Genomic DNA, 13,129 nt, shown 5'->3' on the forward strand with positions numbered 1-13,129 from the left:
ATTTCCTCTTCTCATATAAAACCAGGGACAACAGCAGCATTTAACAAATGTAACGGTACATAATTTGGCTCTATTACAACTCACAACATTCACCGACAAAATCTTCTTATACTAAACACGTTTTCCAAGCAAATACAACATGCTAATGTTATTAGCGCCAGCCTATGGCATTTTACATTGTATACATTAGCCTAGCGACGAGCGGAGATTTCCTCTGCTCATATGAAGCCAGGATAAATCCCGAAGTATAAATCCCTGAAGGATAAATTACACACACGATTTAAAGTGCTATTTTAGTGGAGGCTTTACTGTCTTCACAATTTATTGTTTCTTATCTGTGAAATACAAGTAAATAGAAGCTTCGTTTCCACTGAGGGAAATGGTGTCAGCTTACAGAAACAGACAGGAGGTCTGGGTCACCGCGCCGCTGAGCGTGAGGGTGGGCGAGTTCAACTTTCTGTTAACAATGGGGGTGTTTTGAAAACACCCCCATTTTCACAGGTAATTTAGCCTGTCCCCCATCGCAGAAAATAATGGATTAATCCTGGAAAGCTGTTGATGTAGCACTTTTTGTCCGTATGAAAGTAACACGCCGATTATTCGACCAATGAAAATTGAGAGCATAGCGACCAAATAATCGACTAGTCGACCAGGAGACTGCAGCCCTAGCTGAGAGCATTGAAAACAATGGAGTCCAAGTTCACTCTGCAGGACAGATTATGCAATGAAACAATTTCTAAATCACCCTAAGCCTTGCTTTTTGCATTTTATGTTATGTAAAAAAAAAAAAAAAAAAAAAGTTTTCATATCGGCGCATATCAGACAACATGTTAGCAGACACCAATATGTCTGTGATAAGCCCACATCAGCCAATAAAATTAGTTCAGCTCTGCAAAAAAGATTTGGAAATTATTGCATTCAGTTTTTAATTAGGTTTCATACAGCATCTGTAGAAGCAAAAAAGTCAAGGTCCCGAGCCGTGCCAGAAAGCTCGCGACCTCGCTCTTCTCTTCTCAAACAGACTTTCTTTGTCTTCCATTAGATATCAAAAACTCAAATACTCAGAGGTCAAAAAATCACTGGAGACACGTAGAATCAGATGCAACTGAGTTTAATGTGCTCGCAGGCAACAAACACATCACAACTCAATGAGCCAAGCTCCGGAGCAAGACTGAAATTTCTTTGTTTGCGCTCGCTCTTTTATCGTAGAATTTCTGCTGAGTCATCTCTTTTCCTTAAACTTTTCCACTGGGCGCTGATCATAAAGGTGTCACATTTCTGCTGAGTTTTAGTCCTTCCCACCATATCGGTGTCACATTTCAGCTGACTCAGCACTTTTTTAGTCCTTCCCCCTCTAGGGTCATATCAGGACAAACTGCAATTCCCCTAACTTTCCACTAGTGTTTTCTGAACCCATCCTCATGCTATTTTTAGAACTGATTCACAGTGAGTCCTAGGTGCTTCTCCACCACAATGCTTAAGTGCTCAATGAGTGTGTGTGTGTCATAAGAATACATGAAATATTAAACCAGTGTGTAATTTGTCAGTTGCACAGATTATATTGCTTCAACACGTATCTTTTAAAGGTCAGTTTAAAGGTACAGTACGAACACTATAGTAAATATTACACTACACATCCCAACTTTTTTGGAATCGGGGTTGTATGAAGTAAAGGAACAATGTACATATAATGTATTATGTATATGAATGATATGTATGTGTAATATCCTCAACAAGTAAACAAACAGGCAAAATACATGAAAATAAAACTGGAAAAAAAAAGTTAACCACAAAATTTTATTATTAACACTTATTTCACTAGTAGTTTTGACCAGGAAGCAATATGTTGTATTTTGGCATAATGTAATTGTGCTTTAGAAAGCTCCTGCTGTGCAATATTCTCGTAAGAAGAGAGCCATTCCGTCACTGACAGCGCATGTGGTGGTTTTCTGCAACAAGCAATCAGTCTCCAAGCAGTGATGAGATGACCCTAAATCAGTTCCCCATGGTTCACTTTGAACATGCACTGCTGCCACACAACTGCAAATATAAAATATAAAAAGAAAGAAGTGCCCAGGAGGTTATGAGACTTTTGTAGCTATTGGATTTCATGAAGACCTTGTTGCCCTCTCTGTCACTGTACTAGTTATGAAAAATTGGAGATGGACAAACACTTATGAGAAGCTTAAACTTTTTTTTTCTTTTTTTGGTTTAAAACGACAAATGATCAGTTGTTCCCTCAAAGTGGTTGCTGATCAATTTTGTGTTGAGTGACTAATTGTTGCACCTGTAGTTATGTCAAAGTTTTATTCCCACTCCCTTTTGAACAAACCTTTTGTTGTCTTTTGTTGTTGCTTTCTTCTCTTTTTTTTAATGTAAAACCTTCAAATCAAAATCAATCAAATCAAAGTCATTCATTATAAAATGTATTTAGGTGAAACGTCTTCTAAGACAAAACTAAGTCCAGTTGCGTTCCATTCAGTTGCCTTGAGATAACTATGACCTGGATAAATGAGAATATCCACAGGCATGTTGCAGAACAATTTGGGGTTGACGCCCTTAAAATGGTGCGGGAATATGAAAGGATGGCTCGGAAAATTGCAGATTACAGAAACCACCTACGGTTTAATCTGAGATGCAGACAAAACAGGCTAATACCAACAAGCCTATGCCTATGTTCCACTATGAAGGGCTATAGAGTGGACAGGGTCATGGAAAAGGCATTGAAGGGCTGAAGGAGAAAATAAGTAAGTAAGTAAATTTTATTTATATAGCACTTCTCACAGAGAGGACTCACAAAGTGCTTCACAAGATAAAATACAAAAAATACAATAACAGAAACAATGCAAAATACACAAATAAAAAGTAAAGTGCAGCGAAATACAGAGATGATACAATGGACAATTAATGGAATGCATGCGTGCAGCGAAATACAGAGATGATACAATGGACAATTAATGGAATGCATGCCTAAACAGATGTGTTTTTAACTGCTTTTTAAAAATGTCCACGGAAGAGGCCGCTCTCAGCTCATGAGGTAGTGCATTCCACCATTTTGGTGCAACAGCCTTAAAGGCTCTATCACCTTTCGTCTTTAATCTTGAAAGCTTACCACTTACTCCAAAAACTAACATCTCTCTTACCTGAGGCCGTCCTTGGAAAGATCATTGACTTCACTAAGAAAGCACAACTAACTCAACATACCAAGAGCGAAGAAAGACAAAAAAGGAAATTCCAAAACCTACAAATACGAAACAACACTAACAAGACAGAAATCCTTACTTGGAGGCAAAAGACTGACAATCCCACACAAGATGAAATACATGACAGATGGATAAAGAACTTGTCAGACAGGGAACTTACCCACCCAGAGAGAGGGGTCTTAGCCAAAAGACTGAACTTTGCCATGACATCACAGCAATTACCTATAGTTGATCTTATCACAGCTACAGAATCAGTTATAAGGAAAAACAACTTGACAGAAACCAAAGCCGAGCAGCTTAGGTTGAAAGTGTCAGCAGCTCTGTCCAATGCTAAGCCCGCACCCTCCAATCTCACTACTGAGGAAAGTTCATCAATATGCATTGTCCCTTCCAAAAAGCCGTGACATCCCTGAGCAAGGATCCAAACATTACCATCCTTCCAGCAGATAAAGGGAGATGTACGGTAGTTCTTAATAGATCTGACTACCACAATAAGGTCTCTACATTACTCAGTGATACTAACACCTACGAAACTCTGAAACGAGACCCGACCAGTGGTTACAAGAAAAAGACAATAGAATGCCTACAAAAACTACAGAAAGAGGGCACCATTGATCGCCTACAATATCACCGTTTGTACCCCCAAGATACCATCCCGTGCATATATGGGCTCCCCAAGATTCACAAAGAAGGGGCCCCCCTCAGACCCATTGTCAGCAGCATAAACTTGGTCACATATAACATTGCCAAACATGTAGCCAACACCCTGGCTTCCTTGGTGGGCAATACGCCCCACCATATCCAAAACTCCATAGACTTTGCGAACGAAGTAAGAAGTTTGAAAATGGTTCCAGATGATACCATGGTATCCTATGATGTGACCTCCCTGTTCACTTGCATTCCAACCATGGAGGCAGTGTAAACAGTCAGGCAACGGTTGCTACATGACAACACCCTCCATGACAGAACCAAGCTCAGTCCAGATCAGATATGCCAACTACTAGATCTCTGCCTGAGCACTACCTATTTCAAATACAGTGGCAATTTTTACAGACAGTAACATGGCTGTGCCATGGGCTCACCAGTATCACCCATTGTGGCTAACCTATACATGGAGGATGTAGAATACAGAGCCTTGAACTCCTTTGAGGGAACAGCACCAAGCCACTGGTTCAGATATGTGGATGACACATGGGTTAAAATCAAAACTCAAGAGGTGCAAGCTTTCACAGAACACATCAACTCAGTGGACAGAAACATCAAGTTCACAAGAGAAGATGTTAAGGATAACAGTTTGCCCTCCTTGGACTCTGACGTACACATTACAGAGGACTAGGGTTGGGACTCGTTAGGATTTTAACGATTCCGATTCCTTACCGATTCCTTCTTAACAGCCCGATTCCTTACCGATTCCTACATTATATTCATTATACTTGCTATACTTAAACAAGTATATAATAAACACAAATGCAATCATACTAATAAAAAAACTTTATTCTAACTGTTGCACACAGTACAATTAGATGAAAATACACATTTGTGTGTGGGGTGTATTTCAGATTTAGTATCAGTCTTGTATCATCTCCCTGAGAATATATAACAACAAAAGTGATTCTCTGATTTTTACAGTAACACTATTACCTCAAATTATCCACAGCAATGTAATAAAAAATACTTATATGCATTCATGCTTGGGCACTGTTATTTACGTGACAACACCTGAACAGAACACACACACATTGGCTGTTTGTTTCTACCTCTCCCCTTGCTGGAAGCCTCCGCCTTGATTAAACGCTGAAAATTAAATAAAAGAGGGAGACAGGTTTTTCCTATTTTATCTTATTTTGTTATATTTCTCCCTCTCCCCTCGCTGGAAACCTCGGACCTCCCGCCGCCCGCTCCCGTCTCAAACACGGAGGTCTCCCTCTCCGCTGAGCACCCATGGCGCACGCCCGGCCTGTTAAATAGCCCATAATCATAACAACTGTGTGACACAAACTCAGTGCTTTAGTAATTAAATAATGTCGGTCTCGGTCGGGTTCGGACAGAAATATGCGGCCCGTGCCACACTCTAATGGAAATGCACGTGAGTTGTTTTTTTTTTTTTTTTTACAATCTAGGAACTGTTTGCAGGAACCGTTACTCCAAATGTGATGGAACCGGTTCTGGAACCGGAACTTTGGACCTGGTTCCACAAAAGAACCGGATCCGGATCCCAACCCTACAGAGGACAGAGGCCTCCACTTTGGGGTATACAGGAAACCCACTCACACAGACCAATACTTACTGTTTGATTCTCACCACCCACTGGAACACAAACTAGGTGTTATAAGGACCCTACAACACAGAGCAGATAACGTACCTACTAGTACTCAGGCCCAAGGGAAAGAACTTGAACATCTGAGGGAGGCTCTAAAAACTTGTGGTTATCCCAGTTGGACCTTTGTGAAAACAGCAGCCCGTTCCAGAAAGAACAAGGTGGGTGATGAAGAAAAGAACAAACACAATAACATTGTCATCCCCTATGTGTCTGGGGTATCTGAACACAATAACATTGTCATCCCCTATGTGTCTGGGGTATCTGAAAAACTCAGGAGGTTCTTCAACAAACACCGCATCCCTGTGTATTTCAAACCCAGTAACACACTCAGACAAAGACTGGTACATCCAAAAGACCGTACACCACACACCCAGAAGAGCAACCTGAGGAATGCCCAGACTTGTACATTGGTGAAACAAAACAACCACTAAACAAACGCATGGCCCAACACAGAAGGGCTAACTAGACTCAGCTATCTATTTACACCTCAAAGAGAAAGTACACTCCTTTGAAGACAGCAATGTGCACATTTTGGACAGGGAAGACCGATGGTTTGAAAGAGGTGTAAAATAAGCCATCTATGTGAAATTGGAAAAACCATCTCTCAATAGAGGAGGAGGTCTGCGACACCACCTATCCCCCACCTATAATGCTGTCCATTCATCCTTGCTCAGGAGATTTTACAGTTTAACCTCTAAAAACAATAGCTGTTCACAAATGGCCTCATTTGACTCTAATGACTCCAACGACCACCAGTGCAGCAGGAGTTTCAACGACCGTCGTTGACACACCATTGGAGCACTAACGAACCAGTGACATCATTGGCCTTGTAAAGACCTCCTCAGAGGTTAAATACCTGGGTTTTTCCACACCAGTTTGTCAGACTAGTTCCAGCCTAGTCACACAAGCATTACCTGATGAAGCCTCTTGGATAAGAGGTGAAACGTCTTCTAAGACAAAACTAAATCCAGTTGCGTTCGATTCAGTTGCCTTGAGATAACTATGACCTGGATAAATGAGAATGTCCACAGGCACATGCATCATGCGTTCTTGTTCAGGGTATGGCCATGGCCCTCGTGCCCTCTCAATTTGGCCTTGTACCCTTGAAAAAAATATCTGCCCAAAGGCTACAGTGGCCTTGATGCCCCGCCTGCACTGCCCGGGGTGATTTTGCCTTTTTTTTCCTCTGCTTCTTTCCTGTCAACACTGCTTTCACACCTGTGTCTTTTGAGAAAAAAAAATGTGTCTTTTGATGACATTCTGGATTCTTATTGGGCAACATCAAATGAGACGATGCGTACATCACCAGTGGTGGGTTTGATTCGAGCCTGGCATGAACCGCTCGGACGGGCTATAACAACAGTTTGACTCCAATCTATCACCGCCCAATGCCCGGGCGGGGATTGGTACCGAGACCCGGTATTAAACAACCCAAGGCAAATTTAATCAAGACCGCAATAATAGTAAGCTCTGCCATTATCAGCGTTACTTTTTTAAAGTTTCGGTTTCATCATCATTCTCCAGGCTCTCTCCTGCTCTCGGCATGTCAGGGCTGACCTCCTCTTCACAGCACAAGCGCGCACACACACACACACACACACACACAACAGAGTGAAGTCAGACAACAGCAGAGAGGCCGCGGTGCAGATGAAGGGAATATAACTTCAACATTACTCTAGTTGACGACAACTATGCTTGTTACTGTAAGGAAGTGCAATAAAACCTCTGCCAGCCAAGCCAATACTTTATCAATACATGTGATCAGCATGTAGAAAGCAATATTTCAACCCGCTCTGTCGTTGAAATATGATTCTCTCATTCACCGCTATTATGATTTACGATCACGGTCAACACAAGCACATTGCGCTCGCGAGGCTAACAGCAAAGTGTTGTGATGTCAGGAGGAATATTTATATTCCAGTGAGATATTATTGGGTTTTAAATAGTGACTTTGTTGTTGTAAACATTACTGTTGCTGCCAAGGACTGTATAAAACTATATCCTGTGTAACTGACCTATAAGGAAAACGTCAGGAGGTGAGGTGTGTGCATGTGTGTGTGTGTGTGGAGGAAGAGGGGAGAGGGAGATGCTGGTAGATAGTGTTTCTTATTAGATACTGTTAATGTCACTTATTATGCTTCTGTGGATTGATAGGTCTTTTTTAGTCTGTTTCTGCATTATGTTGACGAGGGCCATGCCTGTATATATAGATATATACTGTACATGTATGCAAAAATAAAGTGAATCGGTTGCTCGATGCTAAAAATGTGGCCCATCGACATTATCTGCTTTTGAAATGCGGCCCAGTTGAAATAGTAATTGCTGCAGTTTGCTGTAGTTTGTTTGTTTGTAAGCTATCTAACAACACATCAAAAATAATTGTAAGCCAGTCTTGTTCAGTGAATCAGTTTATCATGTACACTCAAAAAATATTTAGGTCTAATATTTAAGATTGTTTGCGTATAAATACATAAACCTGGTTGTTCTACATTTAAAACACATTGGGTTTATTAGTACTATTAAATAAATCACATTATTAGTTATTATACTCATTATTATTACTTGAGCTTGTTTTATTTATTCATTTCACAGATAGTTTTATTTTATGGCCTTGCTGCCCTGGCTTTTGGCCTTTGTGCCCTCAAAAAATGGACAACACGAAAGGCCAAGTGGCCTTGCCCCTAAAATGATGAAATTCCAGGCCTGCTTGTATTCCATGGGTGTTGCTGTTCTGTGACTTCTGTAATCTAGTAGTGATTCTGTCACTTCTCTGTCTCTCTCTCATTTTTTAAAAAAATCTGTATTTTCCAGTTTACTTACTGTCTGTCATCTTTCTCCCTCCCTCTGCTCTTGCTGTAGGTACGTACCAGGGTCAGTGGACTGGTGGGATGCGTCATGGATATGGCGTGCGTCAAAGTGTTCCATACGGTATGGCCTCTGTCATCCGCTCACCTCTACGAACTTCACTGTCTTCCCTCCGCAGTGAGCAGAGTAATGGTACAGTACTGCGTGACAGCCTATCTGACAGCCCTGCTGGTACACGAGGTGGCTTTGTACTCAACTTCCACTCAGACGGAGAAGGTTCAGAAAAAAAGAAGGGACTTTTTCGCCGTGGCTCCCTCTTTGGGAGCCTTCAGAGACTACGCAAATCAGACTCACGCTCATCGATTTCCAGTAAACGCAGCTCAGCACACAGTGACACCACCATGAGCCGCATCAGTTCAAGCGATGCCAACTCAACTATCAGCTATGGAGATGGAGACTTGGGTGATGACTACCTGCCTCTGGAGGACAATGTGGATGCCACTACCACTGAGTCTTATATGGGAGAGTGGAAAAATGACAAGCGCAGTGGCTTTGGTGTCTCTGAGCGCTCCAATGGCATGAAGTACGAAGGCGAGTGGTTGAACAATAAGCGTCATGGCTATGGCTGCACTGTCTTTCCTGATGGCACCAAGGAAGAAGGGAAGTACAAGAACAATATGCTTGCCCGGGGCATCAGAAAGCAGCTGATCCCACTGAAGAACACCAAGACCAAACAGAAGGTGGATCGAGCTATGGAGGGAGCAGTGAGAGCAGCAGCTATTGCCAGAACTAAAGTAGAGATTGCCATCTCCAGGTAAAATTTTAGATGTTCAATCCTGTTAGACAGCAAAAAAAATTCACCCTCTTGGTTGTCTGCTTTTATATGAAAAAGGGTGCCGTAGAGAGCTGACAACTGTAATGGGGCATATAAAGGCCCTTGGCTTGACTTGTACTGTAGATGCTGCATTTACATGGTTAGGCATCTTAAACCCTCACACCATGAGGATACCTCTTGCTCTTGACATTATTGAAAAGAGCAGTCAGATGATCAGACAGGCTGAAAATAAGCCTCTACGTTAGTCAGTCCTATTTGGAAGAGAAAACAAAGATGTTTTATTCATCCAACCTAGTTAGACAATGGATCTCCTTTTTTTTTTACTTTGAGCTGTACTTTCTATAGTTATGTGTACAACACAGTAATCAGTCTTTATGGTGTTCATTCACTGCATTTTGAACAGTTGTCAGTTTAGTCCAACATCTTAGAGCTCAAATGAGTAATAAAGGATACAATCTGATACACTGCTATATAATCAGCATAGTAAATGAATGAATGAATTAATTAATAAATGAATAAATAAATAAATTAATTAATTCTTATTATTGTGTCATGCAAGCAGTCATGCTTAGCCCGCATGGGCCTACAAAACACCATAACATCAGAGCAAGCTACAACCAGAGTCCAGCAAACATAACTTCAGACAGCATTAAAAGGATAGTATCATATATAATCAGAACTGAAAAATTAAAAAAAAAAGTACTAATTAAACAAACATTCTCGCCCTCTCTTCCAAGCTTGAACAACATTGGCAATCTTAAATTCAAAATTAAACAACCATTCTACCTTTTCGTCATCCCAGCATCAAAAGACGTCAGGATTGAGACAAGCCATTTCATGGAACATTAACTCTCTTAAGTCATCATAGTTTGTACAATATAAAAGAGAATGGAACTCATATTTTAAGTTTTCCTCCAGAAAATTGTTGATGATGGAAAGCCATCAAGAGAAATTTGCGGTACAGTATCTTGCTCAAGGATACTTCAACATGTTGACTGGAGGAGCCGGGGATCGAACTGCTGATCTTCTGATTAGTGGATGACTCACTGTGCCTCCTGAGCCACAGCTGCCCTCCTAAGCCACAGCTGCCCAGATATCAAAATGTTCAACTCCTTAAGGACGTGTGCTATCTTTTCTCATTCTAACACTTTTCACTGATGACACCACCCACCATGACCATCACCCGCTTTAGACCCTCCTGCCTTTCTGCTCTTACAAAAAATTCTGACTTAAACACCTGTAGCAGCCACAATTCCCACTCTTCGTACACAATTTATACAACAAAACTTTGACATTTTTGTCCTTTTTCAGATGTTGTGTCCATTTTATCAATAGGACTTACATATTTTGAATTACGTGCCCCAGTGCAACAAGTAATCCCCTTTCTGTTCCTTTGCTGGTAATATTAAGTTCTAAGCAAAAACCCCAACTTAGAGACTTAGAAAGATTTCTCAGTCATTTTTATTTTATTCACTCAAATGACATGTCAACATCTTGAGCACAGTCTTGGGATGCACAAAGTGAATACATTTCAGCAATACAGTGTGCAATTTTTGAATTTGGATGTCTTTTTCAAGTAGTACTTCTCTGGGTCTTATCAGTAGTTCTACTGAACAATGACTCAGCATTTTCATGCCCCAGATACTGCTCCACATTCTGATTGGCTTCTGGCTGGTGTGTCTCATTCTTTCTCTTGTCCTATCTATCTGTCTGTCTTTCTCTCTATCTGCCTGTCTTTCTCTCAATTCATTTTTTATGCCTCCGCACCAGCCATAGCTGTGGTCAGAGCCATTATGTTTTGGGGTTTTCCATCCATCTTACCTTACCACAGTCTGTCTGTACATATATACAGACGTCCATCTGTTCCATTCTCATTAACGCGTTATCTCAAGAATGTCATGAGGGAATTTCTTCAAATTTGGCACAAATGTCACTTGGCCTTAAGGATGGACTAAGTAGAATTTGGTGGTCAAAGGTCACCGTGACCTTGTGTCTGTCTCATTGAACGTGATACCTCATGAAGACCTTTCCTTAAATTTGACACAAACATACTAGGACTCTGGAATTAACTAATTAGAATTTGAAACTGTGCTGATTGTGTAGATCTTCTGTGCTGTGGGGGGAAGGTGTTTGTGAAGCATCCATGTTTTCACATACATAAATAAATGCGTGTGTGTGTGTGTGTGTGTGTGTGTGTGTGTGTGTGTGTGTGTCATGGTCATTCACTGTCCCTCAGGTTATGGCATGCTGATACATATTGGGTAGCAAGATACGTTCTTCTGCAAGGAGTATTTTTAATTTTGAGAGGTCATTAAGCTCTTTGAAATCTGAAATTAGTTTGAGTTGAATAGAGTTGTTAACTTGTTAAAATGAGTACTTATTTTATTGAATTTCTTACATGGTAGGAGGAAGAACATCTCTGTCTCAGCCTCACCTGTCAAACAATGGCCACATATTCTGTTTTTTATGCCTGCACACCAGCGATAGCCATAGCCAGAGGCATGTTGTTTTCGAGTTGTCTGTCCGTACGTACATACTTTGTCCATGCATCCAAAAAAAATATGTTTTTGGCCAAAACTCAAAAATTCTCAAAACCAATAGAATATCATGATCGGTCAGCTTATTGTGACACTACAATAGTCTGCATAAAACATTTTTCTGACCATTACTGAGTGTCACATTTCAGGAACAGAAGGGGAGATATTTGGTCTGATACTGAATTGGTAACACTGTTTTTCGGTGTCCACAGATTATTTACTGATAATCAATATGAATTTATATCAAACAGATCAACATCACTGACATTTATAGAATCAATTGAAGAAATTTCAAACTCTAAAGGTCACAAAAAAATGGAGTTGGGTTATTTATTGATTTTCAAAAAAGCTTTTTGATACATATTTTGATGATATGGGGTTAAAACACATTTAAGTAAAAGGCAACAATTGGGAAGTGGGGAGAGTTCTCCTCATTATGTTTGGACATTTCTTGTGGCATCTCCCAGGGGTAAGTGTTGTGCCCTAAATTGTTTTTCCTTTATATTAATGACATATGCAAAGTATCCAGTGTATTTAAACTTGGAGTGTATATCACCAGTTTCATAATGATACTATATTGTCAATCAATCAATCAATTTTATTTATAAAGCCCAATATCACAAATCACAATTTGCCTAATCCGTATGGCAATGAGAGAGAGAGAGAGAGAGAGAGAGAGAGAGAGAGAGAGAGAGAGACAGAGACAGAGAGACAGAGAGACAGAGAGAGACAGAGACAGAGAGAGACAGAGACAGAGAGAGAGATATGCAGGACAGACGGTAATGACAGTAATAATATTATAGTTATAGTTCTGGATACTGTGGTACAATATGTTGAAAGTATATATTAATATCTGGCAGTATACATATGTGACAATAATCATATGTGTATAATAACAGTAGAAGTATGACTAATGACTAATGATGGCAGCAGCAGCAGGAGGCATCTGGCAGGACCACGGCAGCAGCACAACCACACACGTCACGCTATCCAGGCACCGCTGCGATATGAGTTAATCTGAGAGACAGTGGAGCACAAAGGCTCCGGCGAAGAAGCTGAGTTAGTGACATCCAGAATGGCTGAGTTAGCGAGATGCAGTAATAGGATATGAGAGAGAGAGAGAGAGAAGGAGAGAAGGTTCCCGGTGTATTATAGGGGGGTCCTCCGGCAGACTAGGCCTAAGTCAGCCTAACTAGGGGTTGGTACAGGGCAAGCCTGAGCCAGCCCTAACTATAAGCTTTATCAAAGAGGTAAGTCTTAAATCTAGTCTTAAATGTGGAGACGGTGTCTGCCTCCCGGACCGTAACAGGAAGATGATTCCACAGGAGAGGAGCCTGATAGCTGAAGGCTCTGGCTCTCAATCTACTTTTGGAGACTTTAGGGACCACGAGTAACCCTGCGTTCTCAGAGCACAGTGTTCTGGTGGGAT

General features: G+C 40.9%; 1 protein-coding gene across 1 annotated transcript in view; it reads left to right on the top strand.

Annotated features, from left to right (window-relative positions):
- The window catches only part of LOC126408970 (junctophilin-1-like), a 130,474-nt gene that overhangs the window by 76,850 nt on the left and 40,495 nt on the right, over nucleotides 1-13,129 (top strand). Inside the window, exon 2 of the mRNA XM_050074799.1 lies at nucleotides 8,383-9,142. Coding sequence (XP_049930756.1) covers nucleotides 8,383-9,142 — 760 coding nt within the window. The remainder of the gene's footprint in view (nucleotides 1-8,382; nucleotides 9,143-13,129) is intronic.

Source organism: Epinephelus moara, chromosome 21 (genome assembly GCF_006386435.1).
Source record: "Epinephelus moara isolate mb chromosome 21, YSFRI_EMoa_1.0, whole genome shotgun sequence".
Classification (NCBI taxonomy): domain Eukaryota; kingdom Metazoa; phylum Chordata; class Actinopteri; order Perciformes; family Serranidae; genus Epinephelus; species Epinephelus moara.